Source organism: Crinia signifera, chromosome 8 (assembly GCF_055691185.1).
Source record: "Crinia signifera chromosome 8, ASM5569118v1, whole genome shotgun sequence".
Taxonomy (NCBI): Eukaryota; Metazoa; Chordata; class Amphibia; order Anura; family Myobatrachidae; genus Crinia; species Crinia signifera.
Window position 1 is genome coordinate 19,307,033 of NC_139224.1, and position 27,391 is coordinate 19,334,423.

Below are 27,391 nucleotides of genomic sequence, written 5' to 3' on the forward strand. Positions count from 1 at the left end.
AGCACAGCTTGTCATTTAGCAATACACATTAAGCGCAATACCAGCAATCATCCACCAGATGTCGCTTTTTAAAATCAGTGAAGTGTTTATTGAAATGCACTATAGCGCAAAACCTACTTTTCTGTGCATTACTGTACTGTTCCATATGTTAGATAGACACTTTTTTTCCAAAAATACTATTGAGTAGACATGCGTTCTCATTACACTATTTATAGTGGGTATATCCACTAGCCTACGACACTTGGTGATAGCGACATTTGCTCACGAGTCTTACTCCACGGGAACTGCAGGATGCTATGTTTATGAAATAATCTGCCTAGGGGTTCCGGACGCTCCACGGCAGTAAGACTGATTCTGGACAAGACACTGTTTTACTCATTTCTGTTATTTACTTTAAGTTGTGTCAGTGATTGTAGCGCTGATTTTTGTCTTTATAATTAGTTACTATTTAATGTCTTGGACACACAAATAACAGAGAAGGTTTCCCCGGAATTCTCCTCCTCTGATATTTCGCAATGTTTTAAAGCTTCTGATAAAAGCCGCATGTTCCACAATCCCGAATACAGAGGAGTAACGTCTGCCAGAGGCGCTGCCAGCATGGGACAGCCGTGGGGTCTGGTGATTCTGCTGTTGGGGCTGAGGATCGGAGCAGGTGAGGTCATATCACTACAGGTGACATTTGTTATATGTCAATAATATCAATAAGATAAAATCCAAAACCAGGTGTGATTTTTATATTTAATATAAGTGTCTCCATGAATCCAAAATTCAAATTGGGGGAGGCAAATCAACTGCCAAACATCACTGGCCTGGGTCTCACTGGCAGTTGGTGTGGTGACCCCCCCCTCCCCCCCCCGGAGCGGGTGCCAGACAGTTTCCTGACAGTCAGGATCCCGACAGTCATTACCCCGACATCAAAACCCCGGGGTCCTAACGGGAGAATAGAATAGGTGGCGAGTGCAGCAAGCCCGCAAGGGGCTTTGTTGCGCTTGCCCCACTGTCTGAGTCTGGGCCAGTCGGGATCATATACCACACCCCCTGGAGCCACCAGTGGACTCCAACCAATCAGCTCCTAACTGTCATTTATTTGAAAAATTACAGGAGCCACATAGAGGTGCCCTTTAGTGTGGGTAGAAGTCTTCCTGTGATATTCTGACAAATTCCTTCTTAGATGGACAAAACCATGTGCACTGCAGTTGGGGCAGATGTAACATGTGCAGAGAGAATTAGATTTGGGCGGGGTTTTACTTCAAAGTGAGTTCTATATTGCAGTGTAAAAATAAAGCAGTCAGTATTTACCCTGCACAGAAACAAAATAACTCACCCAAATCTAATTCTCTCTGCACATTTTACATCTGCCCCCTTGCAGTGCACATGGTTTTGCCCATCTTAGAAGGATTTTGTCAGAAAGAGTGAACTAGAATACGGCCCAAGGTACTTATATGTTAGTTGGGCACCTACTATAGTTAGTACGCTCATACCCCCACTATCCATGTCGGCGTGGAGTAGATTTTATATAATGTGGCGAGTGCAGAGAGCCACTGAGCCCGAAGTGTGGCGAGCGTAGCGAGCGCCACGAGGGGACGCGGAAAACTAAGCAAATAGCTTAGTGGGCACCCAACTAACATACAAGTACCAAACACAGTGGGGCAGATGTATTAAGCCTGGAGAAGAGATAAACTGGAGATAAAGTGGAGATAACATGGAAGAGATAACGCACCAGCCAATCAGCTGTGTTTGAAATATGACAGTTGGAATCTGATTGGCTGGTGCTTTATCTCCTTCCACTTTATCTCCAGTTTATCTCTTCACCAGGCTTAATACATCTGCCCCAATGATCCCTATGGGTACATGCATGTCTTGTGGCCATTTATATGAAACCACGTGTAAAACACAATCTCAGATGTAGCAGTACACACGAACGCTTCTAGGTGCCACATTCACAATCTCTCTATAAATGGAACTAGACACGCCCTTTGGGTGGAGCATAACACGCCCCCTCAATGGGGCGCTGTGCAAAATTCTACTACCAACTATAAACTCCCTGAAACTAGTTTTCAAAAGTAGGCAAGTATGGATTACAGTAGGATGTGTAGTGAAGTGCTCAGGTCCTGGGACAGCTCCTCTGCTCCCAGCACCGGGGCAGCAGCAGTAGGGAAGGGAGCTGTGTCCTCAGCAGGACCCGGCTCCAGCCAGCATGGGGATCAGCTGTCTGATCCCCGTGCCAACAGTGCTGCAGCGGCAGGTGTCCGGGGCCAGACTTTATGCGGCGGGAGCCAATGAGAAACGCATCCCACAGCGGTTTGAATTTGGCACCATTCAGGAACCAATCGCTGCTCATGAATTGGCAGCCAATCAGAAATGGCCCTGCCCTGGTGCCTTATGCCTGTACGTGGTCTACTTATCATTTGTATTTACTGGTGAATTTGTATTTGAGTTCACCGGTACGGGTGATAGTAAATTTGCGGATGACGTAGTACACCATGGCCACATATGGCCGTGTTCTATCAATATCGAATACATTCGTATGCATTCGTATACAGCCGAATATGGCTGACCCGGCCGTATTACATACGCCCACTCATGATAGTAAATCATCCGATGCGGGGGTCCCAGCCATATAGGAGCAAGCAGAAGCATCACTGGGTGTATTGACAAGCGGTGCTTAATAGAAATGGGGTGTTGTTTTGCATGGGAGGGGGCTCTTCCACTGTGACAGGTGCCTGGTGCAGCTGGAGACTATAACACTGCAGCACCCAGCTCCTGTCACTGCAGGAGAGCCGGCAGTTCGGGGGTGACATTCAGGTGCGGGCTGCACCCACCTTGCGCATGCACTGTACAATAGGATGGCTGTATGGGAAGGATTAGTGGAAAAGGAGATGGTATAAAGGTCTAGTGATAAAATGTTTTAGATGTCATATCAGAAATTCACAATAAAATAGGAGTTGTACAGCATCAGATGACAATATGTTTACAGTCATTTTATCCAGCCTTGTTTTGATGTTCTGGCTGCATATGTTCTATAAATACAATCTGCTATGGTCCGCGCTGAAGGGATGCATAAAGTAGGCCATCCAGAACTCCAAAGTGTGCGAATATATATATCATACTTGCCTACCCTCCCCGAATGGTCAGGTCCCCCTCCGCCCCCCCCCCACCCCAGAAGGGTCGGCAAGCCTCCTGCATTTAGTGGGCTCCCCCCCTGCATTGGCCCCGCACCCCATCCCTCTGCCAGTCAATTGCCGGCATTGGCGGATGTTTCGGGAGGGGGTGAGGCTAAAATGACACAAATCGTGTCATTTAGTACTACCCCCTTCCCCGAAGAGCTGTGAATAATGGCATTTACAGGGATGGGGCGGGGCTTAATGCCGACAATCCCCGCCCAAGGGAAAGCTGCAGAGAGTCTCCTCCCTGGGCTTCTCAAGTCCTATAGACAGCACACAGTGCGATCTGAACTACATGCAATGTGACCATCGCACCGTGTCTGGGCACCATAAGACAAAGTAGATAAACCTAATGTGTCAGTGAGTACTGAGTCTTGCATGGTAACAACGGGACTCGGCTGCAGGGGAAGGGGGGTGGGTATTTAGCGGGACAGGCTCTTTGGCGCTCAGTAAGCAGCAATATATCAATATACAGCAATATATCAATAGCACACATATGAGAAACAGAAGCATGGCGGCAGCTGTATAGATGTGATATAAAACACTTTATCCCATACTTACCATACACATATAACCCTTATTACTATATATTCAGAGTATAGACGTAAAACACTGACTATGATGGTTTAAGAGTGGATTATACCTTGTAAGGGGATCAGTATGAAATCCCGGTGGTCGGAATCCCGACGGTCGAAATACTGACGCCGGAATCCCGACTGCCGCAATGCCGACAAGGGGGGGATCCCCCCCCTTGCGGGCTCGCTGCGCTCTCCACGCAGCTGGTCTGGTCCCTCTATGGGTGTCGTGGAAACCCATAGAGTGACAAAGTGCCGGCATGCGGCGGTCGGGATTCCGGCGACGGTATTCACTGGAATTTTGAACGCATCCCCTTGTTAGAGATGTATTATGACTATTGCAGTGGTTCTCAAACTCGGTCCTCAGAACCCCACACAGTTCATGTTTTCCAGGTCACCCGACAGGTGCACTCATTACTCACTGACACATTTTAGAAGATCCACAGGTGGAGCTAATTATTTTACTTGTGATTCTGTGAGGAGACCGGCAAAACATGCACTGTGTGGGGTCCTGAGGACTGACTTTGAGAACCTGTGGACTATTGTATTGCATTGAAATACCTTGTTTCACACTAGGGGGTATATTTACTAAAATTATGGTTTTTAGGCCTTAGCAACCAATCAGATTCCACCTATTAAATTCTATAAGATGCGCCGGTCACCTCCACCGGATCTCCATTGATAACCACCACTGGTCCCGGCAACTTTACAGGTACTTGTGTATTATCACGGCGCCCAGTTTTGCTACATACGGCACCGTAGGTGAGTGCACATGGTTTTGTCCATCTAAGAAATATTTTGTCAGAAAGAGTGAACTAGAATAAGGGCCTCAGTTCCTGATGGAGCCTGATGAAAAATAGTCCTGCATATTATGATGTTTTAGACCCCCCCCCCCCACTATCAACTCCACCTCGAAGTGTGGCGAGTTGCGGCGGAACGCGCCCTCCGACCTTTTCATTACCCCACTTTCCACGTCGGCGTGGAGTCGATTATATATAGTGTGGCGAGTGCAGCGAGCCACCGAGCCTGAAGCGTGACGAGCGCAATGAGCCCCGCGAGGGGAAGCGGATTACTTTAAATGTATTCCGCATCCCCTCGTGGGGCTCGCTGCGCTCGCCATGCTTCGCCACTATATATATGTTCAACTCCACGCCGACGTGGATAGTGGGGTAATGAAAAAGTTGGAGGATGCGTTCCGCCGCTCGCCACGCTTCGGGGTGGGGTTGATAGTGGGGGGGCGTAAGTCATACAATCATTTGATAGTATAGTTAATGTCATGGCATTGCACACCCTATAAAATCGCATGCAATTTTGTGGGAGGTGCGATGCCATGCGATGCGATCCCCGGGGCTGAGAGAGCAGTGAATAAATTACATAGGAAAATCGCATCGCATCGCACATCGCATGGCACTAAAATGGCCCATGCGATGCAATGTGATTTTCCTACGCAGAATAGCCCACTAAGCAAATTGCTTAGTGGGCGCCGTGATAATACACAAGTACCACTTTACAATACATTTGTTTGGTGCCGGCCCTGGTATGGTGCATGTACTGTGCATGCAGAAAAGCCTGGCTTCTATGGGCTGCATCAGCTGCAGCCCATAAAAGATGGCTAGAACTGTACGGTAAGGCAGGGAGTGGCTTCCTACAGGAAGTCAGCTCTTTGCCTATTGTAGCCCAGACTGGCAGGCCAGGATGGGAGGAAACACTTCCCAATAGGACTGCCTTACTGCAGGCGACTGGCAGGTCAGACTTCCAATAGGAAGTCACTGGCAGTCACAGTGAAACCACTGACTTCACTAATACTGAGTAAGTGGCAGATTTTACCTGGTAAAAAACACCACTGTGGGGAGGGCTATGCACTAATGGGGAGGCTTAGGGTTTGGCTATAGGGGCAGAGTTAGGGGGGTAGGGGGAGGGGGTAATTATACTTTCTCAGTCCTTGTCAGGATTCTGATCATCGGGACCACCTGCACCCTCGACCGCTGGTTTCGCATATGTATTCCCAAGAGACTTATATATTTAAGTCTTATGCTGTGTACACACTGGGTATGCAATGAGGCATAATATTAATATCAACATTCAGTGCATCAATAACACCTTGTTTTGCAACTTTATTTCTCCAGGAGAGACTCAGAGAAAATACATCGCAGCTTTCATGGAAAACTACGCCGTATCTACAGATACAACATTCCAGCTGTATATTGCTGCATATGACCAGGCAGCCTCAGTCACGGTCACAGTGTCCAACCCACACTTCAACCAGATGGTGATCATTGAGAAGGAAAAAAGTGCGCTGCTGAATTTTGACTACACGTATATGATCACCGAAAGCCAACCCACTTCCAAGGCTGTGCTGGTGACATCTGATGTTGACGTATCTGTCTTTGTTTTCTACACACACATCTATTCTGCTGATGCCATGGCCTGTCTTCGTCTTGAAGACCTGGGAACAGAGTATTACATATCAACTACTGGGTCGGGAGCAAGCAAGCAATTTGCCGTGGCCAACGGCCTAGAAGAAGTTATCTCAGTGACTGTGACCGTCTCTGGTTCCACCACCTTCAAAGGCGTCTCCTACACCAGTGGAGATTCCTTCTCATTCCACCTTGACAATCAACAAGTCATTCAGTTTCAGAGTGCAGATGACCTCACAGGCACCAGAGTCTCATCCACAGGCCCAGTGGCTGTGTTCAGTGGCCAAAAATGCTTCACCGGGATCAATAATGGATGTGATTCCTTGGCCGAGCAGCTACATCCTGTGAAGAACTGGGGGAGTTTTTTTGCTGTGTTTACGTTGTTAAACCACACAAGGGATGTCATCAAAATTGTATCAGCCAGTCCAGATACCCTAGTGGATATTAACGGTCCTCTGGGGACCACCCAATACACCCTACAGACCGGATCCTATATGCAAAATACTCTAGAGAGAGGAATGACTATTAATGCCACCAAACCCGTTATGGTTACATACATCTTCCAAGATTTTATACCAGGAGTAGTTACGATGTATGACCCCTTCATCACTAATGTCCCACCCTCATTAGTCAGAAGGATGCATTACACATTTGTAACACAGACAAGATACTACAACTACCTCCTGATTGTATCTCAGGCACCTTCTGGTGAGGGCTTCTTCCTGGACCACCGCCCGCTCAGTTCGTACACTGTTTCATCAAACTCGTTCAGAGGATTCCATGCTTGGGAGGTCTCCTTGGGTAAAACGGAGGGACCACATGAAATCTATCACGAGTCAGCGCCGTTTACAATCTTCGTTTATGGAATTGAGCACGTTATTTCATACGGCTACTCAATGGGACAGGAAGCAGTATATCCAGGTAATAAACACTTATTTTCTCTTCTGCCCTAATATTAGTACATCTACAATATAAACACAGACACGGCCTAAATATTACCAGTTATGTAATTGGCTGCTAACATTGACCTGCCTGTGTTCTGCTGCCTGAAGAATTCAATTTAGGCTGCAAGGATGGGGTAGGGTTGGGTGGGGTAGAGAAGGGGGCATTTGCCATTTTGGCAGATAACACTTAAAAATATAAACAGTTGTCTTTTAAAGTGCAAACAACAGGGGAAATTTACTAAGATGTGTATTTTACTTCACATGTGATATTGCTATGGGCAACCAACCAGAATCTACTTACTTAGCACCTTCTAGAAGATAGTGGACAGGATCTGATTGGTTGCGCATAGCAACATCACATGTGAAGTAGAATACACATCTTAGTAAATTTCACCCAACATGTTATAATGGTTTGTAGAAGACGTTAGAAAAACACCCGTGGGTTAGATTCATCAAACCTTCTAAGAACGATGAGTGTAGGTGTTTCCCAAAGTAACCAATCAGAATGTAGTTGCTGTTTATCTAGAGGTGTTGCACATAGCTAGATCCTAACTGGTTGCTATGGGCAACCTCCATTAGTCATACCACAACATAATTATTGCCTCCATCACCCCCAATAATGTCATTAGACCATGCCCCAAGCACAGAGGGAACCATTTTGTGTGTCCAAATTTTTTTATCCTTTCAAAGAACATCAAAGGTACTTTTGGGAGTGTGGGCAGGACCATGTGATGTCATGACATCACTTCACACGGTAGTCATGCAACGCTCCTCTGGAAACATTTTGGATGACCAATATATCTTTATGGGTCTCCTAGGTTGCCCCCTCATTTGAGCTCTAATTGAGTCTGATTTTAAAGATCTGTTTTGAGTCTGACTTTCCATGTTGGGACCCTAATCCAGTATGTGAAAACTGCTACAGGCAGGCTGCAGGAAACTGCCCAGCAAAGGGCAAGGCTGGGCGGCATGCCAGGTTATGCAGGCACATTACTATTGTGCAAGCGCTTTGCTACACAACTCACACATTTTTTGGTTTCCCCCTGGCTATGCAGTCTAGCTGCGAAGCCATGTTGCCATGTTTGGGGTTGCAGCGGTTTGTATTGGGGCGTTAAAGATACACTGTCACGCTCTTAGAAGCACCAGCCGTAGAGTAACGTAGGCTGGGTGCTTTAACGTATGGGGGTTGTATCCATGACAGAATGGAGTGAAACAAGTGAGATAAAATGAAATTGATTTGATAAAGACAATGATACTGATGGCATAAAAGATATATGGCAGATATGCAAATATAAAGTCAATAGTCCAATATATTATTGCAGAAGATGATGATGCTTGGTCTTCGAAAGAATATTGTGATATTGTTTGAAGAGTTGTAGAATTAATAAAGAATCAGATTGGATATTTTGAAGAATGAAGGATTGGTTGAAGATTGGATAATTGTATTGAAGATTGGATGATTAGATTGAGGATTGGATGATTGGATTGAAGTTTGGATGATTGGATTGAGAATTGGATGATTGGATGAGGATTGGATGATTGGATTGAGAATTGGATGATTGGATTGAGAATTGGATGATTGGATGATTGGATTGAGAATTTGATGATTGGATGAGGATTGGATGATTGGATTGAGAATTGGATAATTGGTTTGAGAGTTGGATGATTGGATTGAAGATTGGATAATCGAGTTCAAGATTGGATGATTGGTTTGAGGGTTGGATGATTGGATTGATGATTGAATGATTGGATTGAGAATTGGATGATGGGATTGAGGATTGGATGATTGAGTTGAAGATCGGATGATTGGTTAGAAGCTTGGATGAGCGAATGAAGATTGGAGGCAAATGGATAAAGAAGTAAATGAAGAAGACTTGTCCTTGCTGATTATGGTCGTAGCTGCAGACAGAGGTAACCGTGGAAGTAACCGTCGGGAATAAAAGCAAGGTGAGACCCCTTGGAAGGGCTGACCATGCTGGATCCTCTTTGGCGGTAGGGAGTCCTTGGTACTTGGAGCAGTAGACGACCAGCAGGAATCTTCAGTGAGAACACTCAGGGTTGTAGCGGATAGCTACAGAGCCAGGCTGGAGCAATGATGCTGAGGGATCGACATCATTGTACTGACTGCCGGTCTAACCCGGCCAGTCAGTACTTAACAGGTGAACTGTGCAGCGATAGGTCAGGCAATCTGACAGGGGAGGCGGAGCTGCACAGGAGAGGCTGAGGTAACCATCAAGATGGCGCCCGCCAGTGAGGGCGACAGATTTCAGCCGGCCTGGATTGTACGCAGCTGCGCAACGCCGGCATTCAGTCAGAGAGCTAACCAGGCACAAACACACATGGCGGCACGCCAATCATTATCTGCATAGGAGCGGAGCACATAACACCAGTTTCACCACGCGATGACAATGCGGCCACATGTACCCCACCGGAGCCAGGGACACAAGCAGAGGTGAGCACCATGGTTCTATAAGTGCAGCTAGAGAGCCTAGGGCTGAGTACAGCACAGGGGTTTTGGGTAAACGCCATGGTGGATGTGACACACACATTATAATATCCAACTTTGTGCAACTTTTTCCCGGCCCCTAAAAATGGCACTTATTACATACCGACCAATATGTTCAAGTTAGCAGAGAGTGAGAAACCATAAAAATATACATTTAGTTATTGATGTGGCAAATATCTTTATTTTCTTGTCTAATGAATCGTCCCCAACACCAACAGCTGAGCCGTCCCCAACACCAACAGCTGAGCCGTCCCCAACACCAACAGAAGATCCTGAACCCAAGGGCGCGCTGAGCTGTCTCTCTCATGCAGCAGAATACCACCTACCTCTCCGCTTGGTGACTGAGGCCAACCTCAATGTGTCTGATATCCACCTGGAAGACCCTCTGTGCCAGGCGGAGCTGGATGGAAACGTCACTCTCATTAAAATACCATTCAGCGGATGTGGATCTCGTGTCCTGGTGAGATTTACTGTACTACCAGCAATGGCCTTTACTGCTGAGTTATCCTAGCGCTAATCTTTAGCTGTTAATCTCTGATACTTCTTTGGGACAAAGAGATACAATATTTGTGGCTACGGGCACAATTTTTAAAAGATTTTTAGGGTTACATTTACTAACATTCTGCAAATGGTGCCAAGGTTTTGAATTCCTTATCAACACATATTGTGGCACCAAGGAATGCCGGAATTTACCAATAATTTACCAATAATCACTTCTATCCAATAGAAGTCCAATCCTGGAATGTGTAAAAAAGTTAAGTGATCTCTAATTTGAGTACAGCTTTGCATAACGGAGCCCATAGACCAGAGGCGTAGGGAGGGCGGAGCCACCGGAGCTCACGCTCCGGGCGCTGATTGGTCGGATGGCGCCGCCGGCCCGCCCCCCCTCCGCAAAAATCATCCCCGCTGCCGCACAAGATAGATCATCTGTACGGGCAGCGTGCGCCGGCGGCTGCCTTGCCCGGCGCCTGCCTCCTGCCCCCTGCCCAGTCCGTGACGCTTGGGCGGCTGACTCACTTAAATGTAAATTGGTGCTGCTGCTGCTGCTCGGACCGGCTTCCGGGCAGCGCAGCAGCACTCAGATTCCTTCCCAGAGTCGACTGCCTCTCACTCCCTCCTCCGTCATCAGCCACAGCCATCCGAACTTCCCAAGCGCTGCCAGAGGAGAGTTTCTGCTGCCGCCCTGCTATCACTATTCAAGGTGGATTTCTTTTTTTTTTTTACAGATAATTAATGATGTAATATGCATAAAAATAAACTTGGGGTTTGGGGGATTTGTGGGTCCTGGGGGAGGGGAGGAGGGGGGGGGGGAGTGAATCTCTCTGGCATCTGCTGCTGCCCTGCTGTGCTGTATGTATATTTACAGCTGTCAGCATGTTATATAGCGCAGCAGATTCCGTTACAGTGTCTTATATAGCGCAGCAGATTCCGTTACAGTGTCTTATATAGCGCAGCAGATTCCGTTACGGCACCTTATTTAGCGCAGCAGATTCCGTTACAGCATCTTATATATCGCAGCAGATTCCGTTACAGCGTCTTATATAGCGCAGCAGATTCCGTTACAGCGTCTTATATAGCGCAGCAGATTCCGTTACAGCATCTTATATAGCGCAGCAGATTCCGCTACAGCGTCTTATATAGCGCAGCAGATTCCGTTACAGCGTCTTATATAGCGCAGCAGATTCCGTAACAGCGTCTTATATAGCGCAGCAGATTCCGTTACAGCGTCTTATATAGCGCAGCAGATTCCCTTACAGCGTCTTATATAGCGCAGCAGATTCCGTTACAGCGTCTTATATAGCGCAGCAGATTCCGTAACAGCGTCTTATATAGCGCAGCAGATTCCGTTACAGCGTCTTATATAGCGCAGCAGATTCCGTTACAGTGTCTTATATAGCGCAGCAGATTCCGTTACGGCGCCTTATATAGCGCAGCAGATTCCATTACAGCGTCTTATATAGCGCAGCAATTCCGTTACAGTGTCTTATATAGCGCAGCGGATTCCACTACAGCGTCTTATATAGCGCAGCAATTCCGTTACAGTGTCTTATATAGCGCAGCGGATTCCGTTACAGCGTCTTATATAGCGCAGCAGATTCCGTTACAGCGTCTTATATAGCGCAGCAGATTCCGTTACAGTGTCTTATATAGCGCAGCAGATTCCGTTACGGCACCTTATATAGCGCAGCAGATTCCATTACAGTGTTTTATATAGCGCAGCAGATTCCGTTACAGCGTCTTATATAGCGCAGCAGATTCCGTTACAGTGTCTTATATAGCGCAGCAGATTCCGTTACGGCACCTTATATAGCGCAGCAGATTCCGTTACAGCGTCTTATATAGCGCAGCAGATTCCGTTACAGCGTCTTATATAGCGCAGCAGATTCCGTTACAGTGTCTTATATAGCGCAGCAGATTCCGTTACAGCGTCTTATATAGCGCAGCAGATTCCGTAACAGCGTCTTATATAGCGCATCAGATTCCGTTACAGCGTCTTATATAGCGCAGCAGATTCCGTTACAGCGTCTTATATAGCGCAGCAGATTCCGTTACAGCGTCTTATATAGCGCAGCAGATTCCGTAACAGCGTCTTATATAGCGCAGCAGATTCCGTTACAGCGTCTTATATAGCGCAGCAGATTCCGTTACAGCGTCTTATATAGCGCAGCAGATTCCGTTACGGCGCCTTATATAGCGCAGCAGATTCCATTACAGCGTCTTATATAGCGCAGCAATTCCGTTACAGTGTCTTATATAGCGCAGCGGATTCCATTACAGCGTCTTATATAGCGCAGCAATTCCGTTACAGTGTCTTATATAGCGCAGCGGATTCCGTTACAGCGTCTTATATAGCGCAGCAGATTCCGTTACAGCGTCTTATATAGCGCAGCAGATTCCGTTACAGTGTCTTATATAGCGCAGCAGATTCCGTTACGGCACCTTATATAGCGCAGCAGATTCCATTACAGTGTTTTATATAGCGCAGCAGATTCCGTTACAGCGTCTTATATAGCGCAGCAGATTCCGTTACAGTGTCTTATATAGCGCAGCAGATTCCGTTACGGCACCTTATATAGAGCAGCAGATTCCGTTACAGCGTCTTATATAGCGCAGCAGATTCCGTTACAGCGTCTTATATAGCGCAGCAGATTCCGTTACAGTGTCTTATATAGCGCAGCAGATTCCGTTACGGCACCTTATATAGCGCAGCAGATTCCATTACAGCGTCTTATATAGTGTCTTATTTTTAACCCCTTCCTGACAGAGCCAGTTTTTGCGTTCCTGACAGAGCCCTTTTTTTCAAATCTGACATGTATCACTTAAGTGGGGATAACTTTTTTTTGCTTTTACTTATCCCAGTGATTTTGAGATTGTTTTTTCGTGACACATTGTACTTCAAATTAGTGGTAAATTTGGGTCGATACAGTCTGTGTTTTTTTGTGAAAAATACCAAAATGTCGGAAAAAAATGGAAAATTTAGCAATTTGCAAAATGTTAAATTTTCTGCTTGTGAGACAAATAATCTTACCACTCAAAATAGTTAATAACTAACATAGACCATATGTCTACTTTATGTTGCCATCATTATTTCAACTTCCTTTTCATTTTTTTGGACACTAGGAGGCGTAAAATATGAATAGCAAATTCTCAAATTTTCAAGAAAATTTCAAACACTGATTTTTTTAGGGACCAGTTCAGTTCTGATGTGACTTTGAGGGACTTGTATGTGAGACACCCCCATAAATGATGCCATTTCAAAAACTGCACCCCTCACAGTATTCAAAACAGCATTTTGGAAGTTTGTTAACCCTTTAGGTGTTTCACAGGAATTAAAACAAAGTGTAGGTGAAATTTCAAAATTTCATTTTTTTTGCAGATTTTCAATTTTAATACATTTTTCTAAGGAACACAGTAGATTTTACTAGAGAAATGTGACTAAAAATTGATTCCCCCAATTCTTTGGTTTTCATAAATGTCCTATATGTGGCCCTAGTGTGCACGGTGACCAAACCACAGGCTTCATAATAGAAGGAGCACCTACTTGATTTTGGAGCCTCCTTTTTATGAGATTATTTTTTAGGCACCATATAGGTTTCTAGGCACCATAAGATGCTAAAAGTTAGGAACCTCCCCCACAAGTGACCCCATTTTGCAAACTACACCCTTCAGGGAATTCATCTAGGGGTATAGTGTACATTTCAAACCCCCAGGGGTTTCACCAATTTTGATACAACTGGGCTGTGCAAATGAAAAAATTTAATTTTTCATTTTCACAGCTCAGTTGTATCAAAATTGGTGAAACCCCTGGGGGTTTGAAATGTACACTATACCCCTAGATGAATTCCCTGAAGGGTGTAGTTTGCAAAATGGGGTCACTTGTGGGGGGGTTCCACTGTATGGGTGCTTCAGGGGTCATTCAACCAGAATCTGTGCTGCAAAATCCAAATATCACTCCTTCCCTTCTGAGTCCTGCCATGCACCCAACTGGTATTTTTTGGTCACATGTGAGGCATTGCCATACTCGGGAGAAATTGGGGCACAGATTTTGGGGTGCTTTGTCTCCTTCATTCCTTGTGAAAATGAAAAATTTTGAGCCAGATCTGCATTTTTGTGTAAAAAAATGTACTTTTTTACACAAAAATGCAGTTCTGGCTCAAAGTTTTTCATTTTCACAAGGAATGAAGGAGACAAAGCACGCCAAAATCTGTGCCCCAATTTCTCCCGAGTATGGCAATGCCTCACATGTGACCAAAAAATACCAGTTGGGTGCATGGCAGGACTCAGAAGGGAAGGAGTGATATTTGGTGGTGGAATGAATGGTGGGTGCTATGTCGCATTAGCAAGACCCCGGAAGCACCAATACAGTGGAAACCCCCCACATGTGACCCCATTTTGCTCACCAGATTTTGGAGGGGGTCTGGCGCTGCGGCTGGTGGGGGGGTGGGAGGGGGGACTGCCGGGTGGGAGGGGGGGGGGGGCTGGCGATCGGTGGTGATCGGTGCTGTACTTAACAGCACCGATCACCACCGATCACTGTGTTACCGAGCGGCTTAGCCGCCGGTAACACAGAAAACGCTGCAATTGGCTGTTCACATTTGAACAGCCAATCGCAGCGATCGCCGACCGGGGCTCAGGGACAGCAGACATCTCCAAACTGTCACCGCGTCTATGGACGCGGTGACAGTTTAAAACCATGACGTATATATACGTCTTCGGTCGGGAAGTACCTCCCGACCATGACGTATATATACGTCTTCGGTCGGGAATATCTATCTGTATATATATATATATATATATATATATATATATATATATATGTATATACACACATATATATATATATATATATATATATATATATATGTGTGTATATACACACATATATATATATATATGTGTATATACACACATATATATATATATATATATATATATGTGTGTGTGTATATACACACATACACACACACATATATATATATATATATATATATATGTGTGTGTGTGTGTATATACACACATACACACACACATATATATATATATATATATATACAGGTGAAATGACGGGCGGCACTCGGAGTCTTTATAAACGTGAAGCAGTGAAGGTATTTATTCTACGTTTCGGAGCTCGTGGCTCCTTCGTCAGGATAACACACCAAGTGTACAGCAAAGTGAATTTAAACATAACTTACCGGCATGTCTCCTCCCCGCCGCGCTCCCGCACGTCCTCCGTCGCCGGAACTCTCCTGTGACCGCTTCCGTCTTCCCCACTGGCTTCCGGCGGGTACTGGAGGTCCCTGGCGTCATTGGTCGTTATGGCAACGCGGCGTCGTCAGAGGCTGCACTACAGAAAAAAAACATATAGTACAAATATTGTTTAAAACACGTGTAAATTCATTGCAAACTTGCATCTGCAATGTAAGTGCTCTATACAGACACATACTGCGTGATACATTCTTAAAAAACGAAAGTGACCAACATCATAAGACCATGTATGCATACATGGATATACTAGTGTGCTAATTGAAGAACGCTACTAACATACATAAAACAAAGTACCCCTTAGGGCACCATGATTAAAAAGGAGCACCATCACCCTGTTTCTGCAGGGGAGTATAAGCTCCTGTGAGCGCTTCTACCTGTATCGACAGAGTCGACAGCATCTGTGTCGACCATTTGCAGCTGGTGACAAAACTTTGTCATATTGTTAATATATTTGCAACTGCTAGTTTTAGGAATTCTATTAGTGATGTTTAATACATCTATCTAATGGATTACTCTGCTGATAGTGTGTATTTAGACAAAATGAATGAGCCCTAGTGAATCATTGAGTCCTCGTGGATGGATGGTACTTAGTTTGTAAATCCATCTGGACTCTAGTTGCAAAAGTTTTTTTGCCCTATTGCCTCCTCTCATGCTTTCTGGTACATGATCTATGATCTTGTACTGAAGTGTGGCCATGCTGTGTTTTTTTATCGCAAAATGGCGTGCCACTGGTTGTTCACTTGACCCTGTGCTCAGGGCTGCTCTGATAGCTGTTCTATGTTGTGCCATGCGGGTCTTGAATTGACATTCCGTCTTACCGACGTAGTACAACCCGCATGGACAGATGATTACATAAACAACGAATTTAGTGGAACAAGTGAGGGGCCATTTGATGGGGTACCTTTTGCCAGAATGGGGGTGTAGAATGGAATCCCCTGCTGTGAGATAGTTACACGTAACACAACCTAGGCATCTGAAACACCCATTCTTTTTACGTAGAAAGTGTTGGGTGGTGTTTTTCTTGAAATGGGTGAGATCAGTTTTGACTAAAAGGTCCTTTAAATTGGCACTGCGCCTATAACTTGGCATAAGTCTGGTGTTATTAAGGGGGAGTTCCGTGTCTGTGGTGATAATTGGCCACAAGTTTTTAGCCATTTTGGCTACCTCCCTGCTCCCTGTGTGGTATTCTTGTACCCAGGGGCAGACCTTCTTTTTCTCGGTGGTCTTCTGGGGGAATAATAATTCATTCCTGGACTTCGCCAATGCTTTGCCTTTGGCTACTTTTAGCTCTTTGGGGGGATACCCTCTCTGGAGGAATTTGGTGGTCATTTTGTCTAGTTGTCTTTGAGTTTCTATTGGGTCACTAGTGGCCCTACATACCCTGATGAACTGCGAGTATGGTAGACCCTTAGTGGTGGCCAGGGGGTGAAAGCTATCGTGGCTTAAAATGGTGTTTCTGTCCGGGGGTTTGCTATATAGCTTCGTGGAGATCTTCCTGGAATTTAGGCTGATCTGTAAATCCAGAAAACAGATGGTTTCTATACTGGTGTGCATTGTTAATTTTATAGGACTTGATGAATCATTCTGGACCTCGATGACCTCTTCTAGTGCCTCTAGGCTCCCTGTCCAAAACAGTATGAGGTCATCAATGTACCTATAATATAACAAAATATGGGGTGTGGCCACCACATTGGACAGCCACAAATCTCCCTCCACCTCCCACATAAACGCGTTAGCAAATGACGGAGCCACGGCAGACCCCATTGCACATCCTATCGCTTGACGATAGAATTTCCCCAGGAAAAGAAAAAAATTATGCGACATGACAAATCCCAACAGACACATAAAGAAATCAATTTGTGGGCCCAAGTATCTTGCATTGCCTGTAATGAGCCTGCGTACGGCCTGTAGGCCTGCCCCATGCGGGATGCAGGTATACAGGCTCGTAACGTCAATAGTTGCCATGGTGGTGTTCTCTGGTACTACCCCCAACTGATCCAATTTTTGTAATAGGGCACCAGAGTCCCTGAGGTAAGTTGGTAGGCCCTGTATACACGGTTGCAGAAATGCATCAAGGTATATCGCTATGTTTTCACATAGCGAATCCCTTGCAGACACGATGGGGCGTCCTGGTGGATGTGAACTATCCTTGTGGATTTTTGGAATGCTATAGAATATGGGGACAACTGGATGCTCATTATATAATTTATTGGACACTTGTTGTGAAATAATTTGTCCCTTTGTTGCCTCATCTAGGATCAGTTTTAATTCCCGTTGATATTGCACTGTGGGATCCTTCTGTAGCTGGACATATGTGTCCAAGTCCCCCAAAAGTCTATTGCATTCTTTGATATATTCTTCCGTATCCTGTACCACGATGGAGCCGCCCTTGTCCGCCCCTCGGATAATTATGTCCTGTCTGTTGCTAAGCGATTTCAGGGCCATCTGTTGTTCTCTGTTTAGATTACAATGTCTGTGGACTGTAGGACTTAATCCCTCCTTTTCAACCATCCTATTAAATGTTTTAATGGCTGCATTATGCGATTGAGGGTCAAACCTGGATCTTGGTCCAAGTTTTTGTACAGATGGTGGTAGTGGTGGGGCTGTAGGGGGTTGTGGGTGTTTGTGGAAATGTTCCTTGATCTTTAGAGTACGATTGAACTTAAACATGTCCACTTTCCACGTGAAGTCGTCTCGTTGGTGGGTGGGCACAAATGTGAGGCCTTTATTTAGAACTTGTCTCTCAGCCTCCGAAAGCGGTGTAGACGACAAGTTGAAAATGGCTTCTTCCTTACTCGCTTTTATTTGTTGGCCCTTCTCCCTCCACGCTTGCCCCCCTCGCCTTGTGCGCCTCTTCCTCTGCCTCTCGCGACCGGACCCCTTCGGGTACTGACCCCTAAAGGGACACCCGCTGTCGTTGTTGATGTGCCTTGTCCCGGGTCCTCCGTTTCGCTGGCTGAGGTGCTGGAATATTGATGTGTGCCTTGTGGTTGACGCTGGCGGCGGTAAACTGGGGTAAATTGCCTTCTCTTGCCCCCCTGTGGGGTATTGAGCCAGGTGTAGACTCTATGCTGGGCATAGTCTTGTTGGACTTTTACCAGCTTTTCCCTCTTGTATTTCAAGAGTTCATCAGGGTATGTAGGGCCACTAGTGACCCAATAGAAACTCAAAGACAACTAGACAAAATGACCACCAAATTCCTCCAGAGAGGGTATCCCCCCAAAGAGCTAAAAGTAGCCAAAGGCAAAGCATTGGCGAAGTCCAGGAATGAATTATTATTCCCCCAGAAGACCACCGAGAAAAAGAAGGTCTGCCCCTGGGTACAAGAATACCACACAGGGAGCAGGGAGGTAGCCAAAATGGCTAAAAACTTGTGGCCAATTATCACCACAGACACGGAACTCCCCCTTAATAACACCAGACTTATGCCAAGTTATAGGCGCAGTGCCAATTTAAAGGACCTTTTAGTCAAAACTGATCTCACCCATTTCAAGAAAAACACCACCCAACACTTTCTACGTAGAAAGAATGGGTGTTTCAGATGCCTAGGTTGTGTTACGTGTAACTATCTCACAGCAGGGGATTCCATTCTACACCCCCATTCTGGCAAAAGGTACCCCATCAAATGGCCCCTCACTTGTTCCACTAAATTCGTTGTTTATGTAATCATCTGTCCATGCGGGTTGTACTACGTCGGTAAGACGGAATGTCAATTCAAGACCCGCATGGCACAACATAGAACAGCTATCAGAGCAGCCCTGAGCACAGGGTCAAGTGAACAACCAGTGGCACGCCATTTTGCGATAAAAAAACACAGCATGGCCACACTTCAGTACAAGATCATAGATCATGTACCAGAAAGCATGAGAGGAGGCAATAGGGCAAAAAAACTTTTGCAACTAGAGTCCAGATGGATTTACAAACTAAGTACCATCCATCCACGAGGACTCAATGATTCACTAGGGCTCATTCATTTTGTCTAAATACACACTATCAGCAGAGTAATCCATTAGATAGATGTATTAAACATCACTAATAGAATTCCTAAAACTAGCAGTTGCAAATATATTAACAATATGACAAAGTTTTGTCACCAGCTGCAAATGGTCGACACAGATGCTGTCGACTCTGTCGATACAGGTAGAAGCGCTCACAGGAGCTTATACTCCCCTGCAGAAACAGGGTGATGGTGCTCCTTTTTAATCATGGTGCCCTAAGGGGTACTTTGTTTTATGTATGTTAGTAGCGTTCTTCAATTAGCACACTAGTATATCCATGTATGCATACATGGTCTTATGATGTTGGTCACTTTCGTTTTTTAAGAATGTATCACGCAGTATGTGTCTGTATAGAGCACTTACATTGCAGATGCAAGTTTGCAATGAATTTACACGTGTTTTAAACAATATTTGTACTATATGTTTTTTTTCTGTAGTGCAGCCTCTGACGACGCCGCGTTGCCATAACGACCAATGACGCCAGGGACCTCCAGTACCCGCCGGAAGCCAGTGGGGAAGACGGAAGCGGTCACAGGAGAGTTCCGGCGACGGAGGACGTGCGGGAGCGCGGCGGGGAGGAGACATGCCGGTAAGTTATGTTTAAATTCACTTTGCTGTACACTTGGTGTGTTATCCTGACGAAGGAGCCACGAGCTCCGAAACGTAGAATAAATACCTTCACTGCTTCACGTTTATAAAGACTCCGAGTGCCGCCCGTCATTTCACCTGTATTGATTAGGAGGCATCCCCTTCTCCGGGAAGGCAACGGGGCAGGAAACCCCTCCAGCAGGGGCATTGGGAGTGCCGGGGACCACAAGACGTGCATATATATATATATATAATCATTTCATTTCATGTCTCATTTTATTTTTTTTTCATTTTTAAACTGTCCCTAGTGCTGCTGCTGCTGCTGGCGGGGGGAGGGAGGGGGGAGGCAGCGCTGCAGCGCATAGCAGAGGGAGGAGAGCGGCTGCCGGGTGCCGGGTAAGCACATAGTGCTGCCGGGTGGGAGGGAGGGGGTGTCCGCGGATCGGTGGTGATCGGTGCTGTACTTAACAGCACCGATCACCACCGTTTTCTGTGTTACCGAGCGGCATAGCCGCCGGTAACACAGAAATAGCTGTGATTGGCTGTTCACATTTGAACAGCCAATCACAGCGATCGCCGACCGGGGGGGGGCATCCCTGCCCCCCCCGGGCGGCGAGGGGGGATGTCTGCTGTCAGGGACAGCAGACATCTCCAAACTGTCACCGCGTCTATAGACGCGGTGACAGTTTACATCCATGACGTACATTTATGCCATGTGTCGGGAAGTACTTCCCGACCATGACGTAAATGTACGTCAATTGTCGGGAAGGGGTTAAGTTAACTTAAGTTTTTTCTTTTCAAATGTAACATGAAAACACATGTTAGCCACGCCCCCAATTACCGGGGTAGGGGGGCGCGAAATATGCCCTTGCTCCGGGCACCATGGCACCTAGCTACACCGCTGCCATAGACTGCAACAGCTGCCAACCGGTAAAGATGGCAATCACTCTCAGCGCCAAATTCTCAAATTCCATTTAAAAGCCTTCATAGAAACCTATGGAATATGCAGGACTGCAGCAGATTTCTCTGCATTGGTGGCTTTTACCTCTGTGGAGGAGGGGGGCTGCCGCGATGCCGTAGCTTCATTGGTACTGCGCATGCGCTGGCCCCAGCCTCTATGGGCTGCTTTGGTAGCAGCCCACCGACAAATATTCAGGGTCCCGACTTGGCACATGCGCCGTAACGTCCTCCGTATTGCGCATGCGCAGAACCAATTTCATGGGCTGTCGTGCAGCAGCCCACATAGAGGCATCTTGGAAGGAGGGAACACCTACCAATGGGACTGCCTTGGGTGACTGGCAGGTCGGACCTCCAATAGGAAGTCACTACCAGTCACAGTGAAGCCAGTGCAGTCTCACAGCCCATAGGTCAAAACCGCCACTGTATCTCTGACCTCCCACCCTTCTTAAATCCTGGAGATTCTGACATTTTGGGTTTTATTTACTAAGATGAGAGTTCAACTGAAAATGGGATGTTGCCCGTAGTAACCAATCGGAATCTACTTTTTATTTATTTAGCACCTTCTAGAAGATAATACAGTATATAGTATCGGATTGGTTACCCACAGCAACATCTCATCTTCAATAGAACTCCCGTCTTACTAAATAAACCCCTGTCTGTAACCCCCTGATTATGAAGGATTTCCTCCAAAAAATTGATTTGATAAATTTGGGAAGGTAAAATTGTTAGGAAATAGAAATCACTTATATAATGCTTACTTTATTAGATGTTCGGTCTTTTTTTTTTTATATTAAATGAATGTCATTCTCTGCACCATAATCTGATAAAAGAGGGGAAGCCGGGGACACTGTGTGTGTTTTATGGTGGTTTAAATTTTCTTTCTTTGACTACAAGAACACTATAAAATAATAGTTTTCAATTAGGTGGAGCTATAGACAGTATTAGGGATTATTAAATTAATAACGTTTAACTGTAATGACATAATCCTTTCCTCCCAACATGACCCATCCTAGGACTTCCTTCTTAATTTAAAACTGCAATCACCTGTGTTGAAATTCCTTTATTATAAATTGAATACTTAAACACAGGTGATGCCAATCATATATTACTGGGGAAGTTCCGGCACAGAGCATTTTGTCCCTTCTGGAATGGGTCATGTTCCCAACGCCCTCCTGTCTTAAGTGACTTAAAAAAAGAGGGACGTGAGGAAGAGGGGTAAGGTGTACTGTGCGTACCTCCCAACATGGCCCTGCATTGCACACAACAAAAGTGTAAACCTCCTACTATCTGGATGCTTCCACAGAGTGAAGACGGGGTGACGTTCTATGTAAATACCGTCTATGGAACGATCCCGGAGACCAACGTGCACCGCATAGAGATCCCAGTGAGGTGCGAAATGGAAGTTAATGAGACCCTTGGGTTCTACTTTCATCCTGAAGTCACAGATGTGGTCTACAAGAGTCACTATAACATCTCCCTGAAGCTCTATCAGAACAGCGACTTTATTGACCTTATTACCACGTATCCGTATGCGGTTGACATCCATGGTCATCTACATGTGGAGTTCAGAGTGGAGTCAGACGATACAGAGCTCCAGATAATGGCAGAAAACTGCAGGGCTTCCCCGTCACTGGAGGATACAGAGCATATATACAGTCTCATCCAGCACGGGTAATTATTACATACATGTAGACTTAATACAACATGTTGGGCAATTAATAAATGAGAGGTAGATGTTAGGAACCATTAATAATGGTTCAGTTCTGTCTTGTGTTCTGTTCAGATTGTGTTTTGCATTTGACTCACTGGTGGCCTCCAGTGGTCAGTCTGTGCCATTGCAGCTCAACTCTTCTGGAAACGTGATTTATTCACAAGGCTGATAGATAATGAGCTCATTATTCCTGCTGGCAGATTGGCTGGGTATGTCACAGGTAGGTTAATCACCTGAGTCCTTCTGAAGGCATTCTCCTGAGCAATGCAGAGCCGGTGATAGCTTCTAGTTTCCTGTTTGCAATTTCCTGTTGCTAAGAGCTGCAGTCTTTTGGCTTCCGTTGGTCATTTGTCAGGTCATTGCTCCCTGCAGCTTGTCCTGGCTGCACTCCTGTCCTGGTCTAGATTTGTCTTGTCCTGTCTGGGTCTGTCCCGGTCCTGTTAATCCTGGTCCTGTCAAGTGTCTTGTCCTGCTGCAGTCTGGGTCCACTCACAGTCCAGCCTTGGTCCAGTCTCTATCCTGTCCTGGTCCCATCCTGATCCACTCCTGTCCTAGTCCAGTTGTGGTCCAGTCATTGTCCAGTCGTCATCTGGCTGCTGTCTGCATCCAGTCCTGTCTTAGTCTGGTCTTGGTCCCGTCTTGGTGCAGTCACTATCCACTCCTGGTCCTGTCTGGTCCCGTTCCATCTTGGTCAGCGAATTTCCATCCAGTCCTGCCAAGCCACCCCTGGCGTGCACCTTATCATCCTGTGCTGCCGGAGGGTTGGGTCCGGTCACGTAAGTCCTCCTGTGGAGCCTGGTTCCTTATCTTTCTTTTCTGTGGGCAAGCTGCCCTTTATCCTAAGTTGTTATTATTATTATTATTGTCCTGGTCCAGCTCTCAGTGATTCGGAGAGGCCCATGACTGTGGGTTCACGCCTGTTTTGGGGTACCATCGCTTTAAGTGTACTATTTTTGTTGGTGTGTATTTTGTTTGGTGGCACCCCGTCATTAGTTGGCCTGGTGCCTGTGACTTGGTCACACTCCCCATCCTTGGCCTGGTGCCGTTAGCCAGGGTGTCCTGTCCAGTTAGCGACTGTAGTTAGATCTCCTCTTGGTCCTGTCTCGAGCGGTCGCCGTAGACTTGTATTACCTTAAAACCTGGTTTTTATCAGGGTTAGAGCGGGCTTAACTCACTCCTTTGAACGTGGCGACTACAGGAGAAGCCTAGCAATCCGCAGTCTACAGTCACCAGCCCGAGAAGGCCAATAGGGTCAGTGTAGGGTGCGCCGTGGCCGTCCTAAACAGCAATCACGGCTGAGGGCACAGTCCACCACCATCGTCCACACGTGCCTGTCACTGTACTCCAACGGTGGGTTCACACCCAGATCCCTAACAGTTGATGTATGAAGAAGTAATAAGGGAGGAGAAGTGATAAAGTGCCCGGGACAATCAGCTACTAAATGACCCATTTTAAATCCAGCCTGTAACTTAACAGTCAGGAGCTGATTGGCCGGTGATAAAGTACCAGGCACTTTATCACCTCTCCTGACTTATAACTGCTTCATACATCTACCCCTGAGTGTGGTAATGCCATGCTTTAGTGGGTTCTATAGACTCAACTCCATACTCTCCCCACCTGATGTGACGTTACTGAAGTGAGAAGGGGCTGTAACTACAAGTAACTACCTCTGCTTGTTCTCAGGTGTTCCCACGACTCTACGTTGCAGACTCACCCAGTCTCAGACCAGAGGCTCCAACGCTTCAGCGTCCACGTATTCAAGTTTCACAACTTCCAGGAGGTTTATCTGTCCTGCAACGTCATCATCTGTCACAATGACACTTCTCCAAACCACTGTACACGGGGCTGCCTAATGGGAAGACAACGGCGTGACACCCAAAACTCTGACAGGCGGCTAAACTCGGCCAGGCTATCCCAGGGGCCTATTCTGTTTAAGTCTGGTGAGTAAACATCTACTACATTTGTAGTTAGATTATTTTGGGGTATCTGCCCGTATAACCCATAAATATCCAATTCCCAGGCAGCAAAACAAAGTAGATCAGCCACACTCAATCAGCGGTGAATAGATGCTGTGGACGTGGCCAGCAACTCCCAAAATGCGTGGCTTGCAATCTCTGCATTTCCTACAAAGCCACGCCCAATGACATGAGGCCGCATCCTCTTTTTGGCCATATGCAACTTCAGTGTGTGGCAGGGTCCCAGTTTACATTTGTCAGAATTTGGAAGGTGTCAATGGCTCAACTCATCATAGATATTTAATTTTTTTATGAATTGATCCAATGGATGCTTCATCCACAGCAAAACAGCTGCCAATGTAGGTCTGGGTTTGTTGGATTAGGGAGGCAAAAACATAAAATATCCCCCAAACAGATGGGCCATGACCGGGACTTGATCTTATGACCTCCGTGCTGTGGGTTGATCATGCTAACCATAATGCCATCAGTGCCCACGGCCTCACTCTAACTTTTAGAGGAATATCTGGGGGGCTGACATGTAAGTAGACTATAGTTAGGGTGTGGACGCTCTGTGAAGCTACAGTCCCTGCCAAACATTTTAGATTACAACTATCATACAGAGGCGTAACTATAGCACCGCAGCCCCCGCGGCCGCGGGGGGGGGGGGGGGGCGCTGTGCATGTGTGGGCGCCGGGGGGCTGTGGTGCTATAGTTAGCCTCCTCCCGTCCGCCCATCTGCCGCCCGCCAATCCGCCGCCCTTAGCCTTACCTGACTTCACTGTCCCGTCCCGGCTCCCTTGCTGGCTTCATTCTTCTGCTAGTGAGACGGACCACAATAAAATGTCCGCCCCATATAGCAGACAGCTCTCTGAAACTGTCTGCTGTATGGGGGCGGACATTTTGTGTTGGTCCGTCTCACTAGCAGAAGAATGAAGCCAGCAAGGGAGCCGGGACGGGACCAGCAAGACAGGTAAGGCTGCGGGCGGGGGGTGCGGTGGGGGGCGCCCCCCATTAACGGCGGGGGGGCGCCCAATTCATAGTTACGCCACTGCTATCATACTACTTTTAATTACCAATTGCTAATTCTGGGCCTCTTTTAACTTCCATCTGTAAGTCGCTGTGAGTGATGGGGCATAACACTATTCAACAGATTCTCAAACTCGGTCCTCAGGACCCCACACAGTACATGTTTTGCAGGTCTCCTCACAGAATCACAAGTGAAATAATTAGCTCCACCTGTGGCTCTATTAAAATGTGTCAATGAGTAATGAGTGCACCTGGAAAACGTGAACTGTGAGGGGTCACGAAGACCGATTTTGAGAACCCCTGCTCTATTCCATAGTATACAGGCTGTAGAGTTAGCATTACACACAGTAGACACACTGAGCAGCACCACTGCCAGGCTTAAATACAGCCCTATGGCTTACTGCAGCAAAATCACAGTACGATGAATATCTGTAACTTTATCACCCACTCTTTCTGCAGGTCACTTCCAGGCTGCACATACCGTCCCGTCCTCCGTGCTTGTGGCTGTGGTTGCCGTTATGGGGTTCTTGGCTGTGCTGGGGCTGGTGATTCAAAAACATCATTATAGGAGACACGAAAATCCGCTGTTGAGGAACGAGAGTCACCAACAATAAAACGGGACAGAAAATCAGCCAACATGACCGATAATATAAGTGTTTTCCTAGTAGTTATTGTGCTGGAACACAAAATACACTAAACAGGTTTTTATCGCTACAATTGTGGCTACTTGCGAATACCAGTTGTACTACGTACATTATCACCTTTTTTATGTTACTACACTTGTGTCTACTATGTACTGTACAGTATCTCCTTTTTTATGTTACTACAGTAGTGTCTACTATGTGCATTATCACCTTGTTTATGTTACTACACTTGTGTCTACTACTATGTACTGTACAGTATCACCTTGTTTATGTTACTACACTTGTGTCTACTACTATGTACATTATCACCTTTTTATGTTACTACACTTGTGTCTACTATGTACTGTACAGTATCACCTTTTTTATGTTACTACACTTGTGTCTACTACTATGTACTGTACAGTATCACCTTGTTTCTGTTACTACACTAGTGTCTACTATGTACATTATCACCTTGTTTATGTTACTACACTTGTGTCTACTACTATGTACATCATTACCTTTTTTATGTTACTACACTTGTGTATACTATGTACTAAACAGTATCACCTTTTTTATGTTACTACACTTGTGTCTACTACTATGTACTGTACAGTATCACCTTGTTTATGTTACTACACTTGTGTCTACTATGTACTGTACAGTATCACCTTGTTTATGTTACTAAACTTGTGTCTACTATGTACTGTACAGTATCACCTTGTTTCTGTTACTACATAGGGGGAAATTTACTAAAGGAAATTTGTAAAAAAATAGGTGTATTTGTATTTAGAAAAACACTTATTTTTGATATTTACTATCCCGAAAATACGGCAATTCGATTTCTTATTGATGTGCTATCAATACGAATACGAATTGCCGTATTTTCGGGATAGTAAATGTCAAAAATAAGTGTATTTCTAAATACAAATACACCTATTTTTTACAAATTTCCTTTAGTAAATTTCCCCCATAGTGTCTACTATCTACATTATCACCTTGTTTATGTTACTACACTTGTGTCTACTACTATGTACATTATCACCTTGTTTATGTTACTACACTTGTGTCTACTATGAACATTATCACCTTGTTTATGTTACTACACTTGTGTCTACTACTATGTACATTATCACCTTGTTTATGTTACTACACTTGTGT

The 27,391-nt window shown here is 45.8% G+C and overlaps 1 protein-coding gene across 1 annotated transcript; it reads left to right on the plus strand.

The window, feature by feature from the left end:
- Positions 1-483: 483 nt before the first annotated feature.
- Positions 484-26,992, plus strand: LOC146025825 (IgGFc-binding protein-like). The gene is made up of 6 exons (XM_083155911.1): positions 484-652; positions 5,866-7,077; positions 9,822-10,063; positions 22,219-22,586; positions 24,310-24,566; positions 26,067-26,992. The coding sequence occupies exons 1-6, from the start codon at positions 544-546 to the stop codon at positions 26,219-26,221; spliced, it is 2,343 nt and encodes a 780-aa protein (XP_083012037.1). The 5' UTR covers positions 484-543; the 3' UTR covers positions 26,222-26,992.
- Positions 26,993-27,391: the final 399 nt, after the last annotated feature.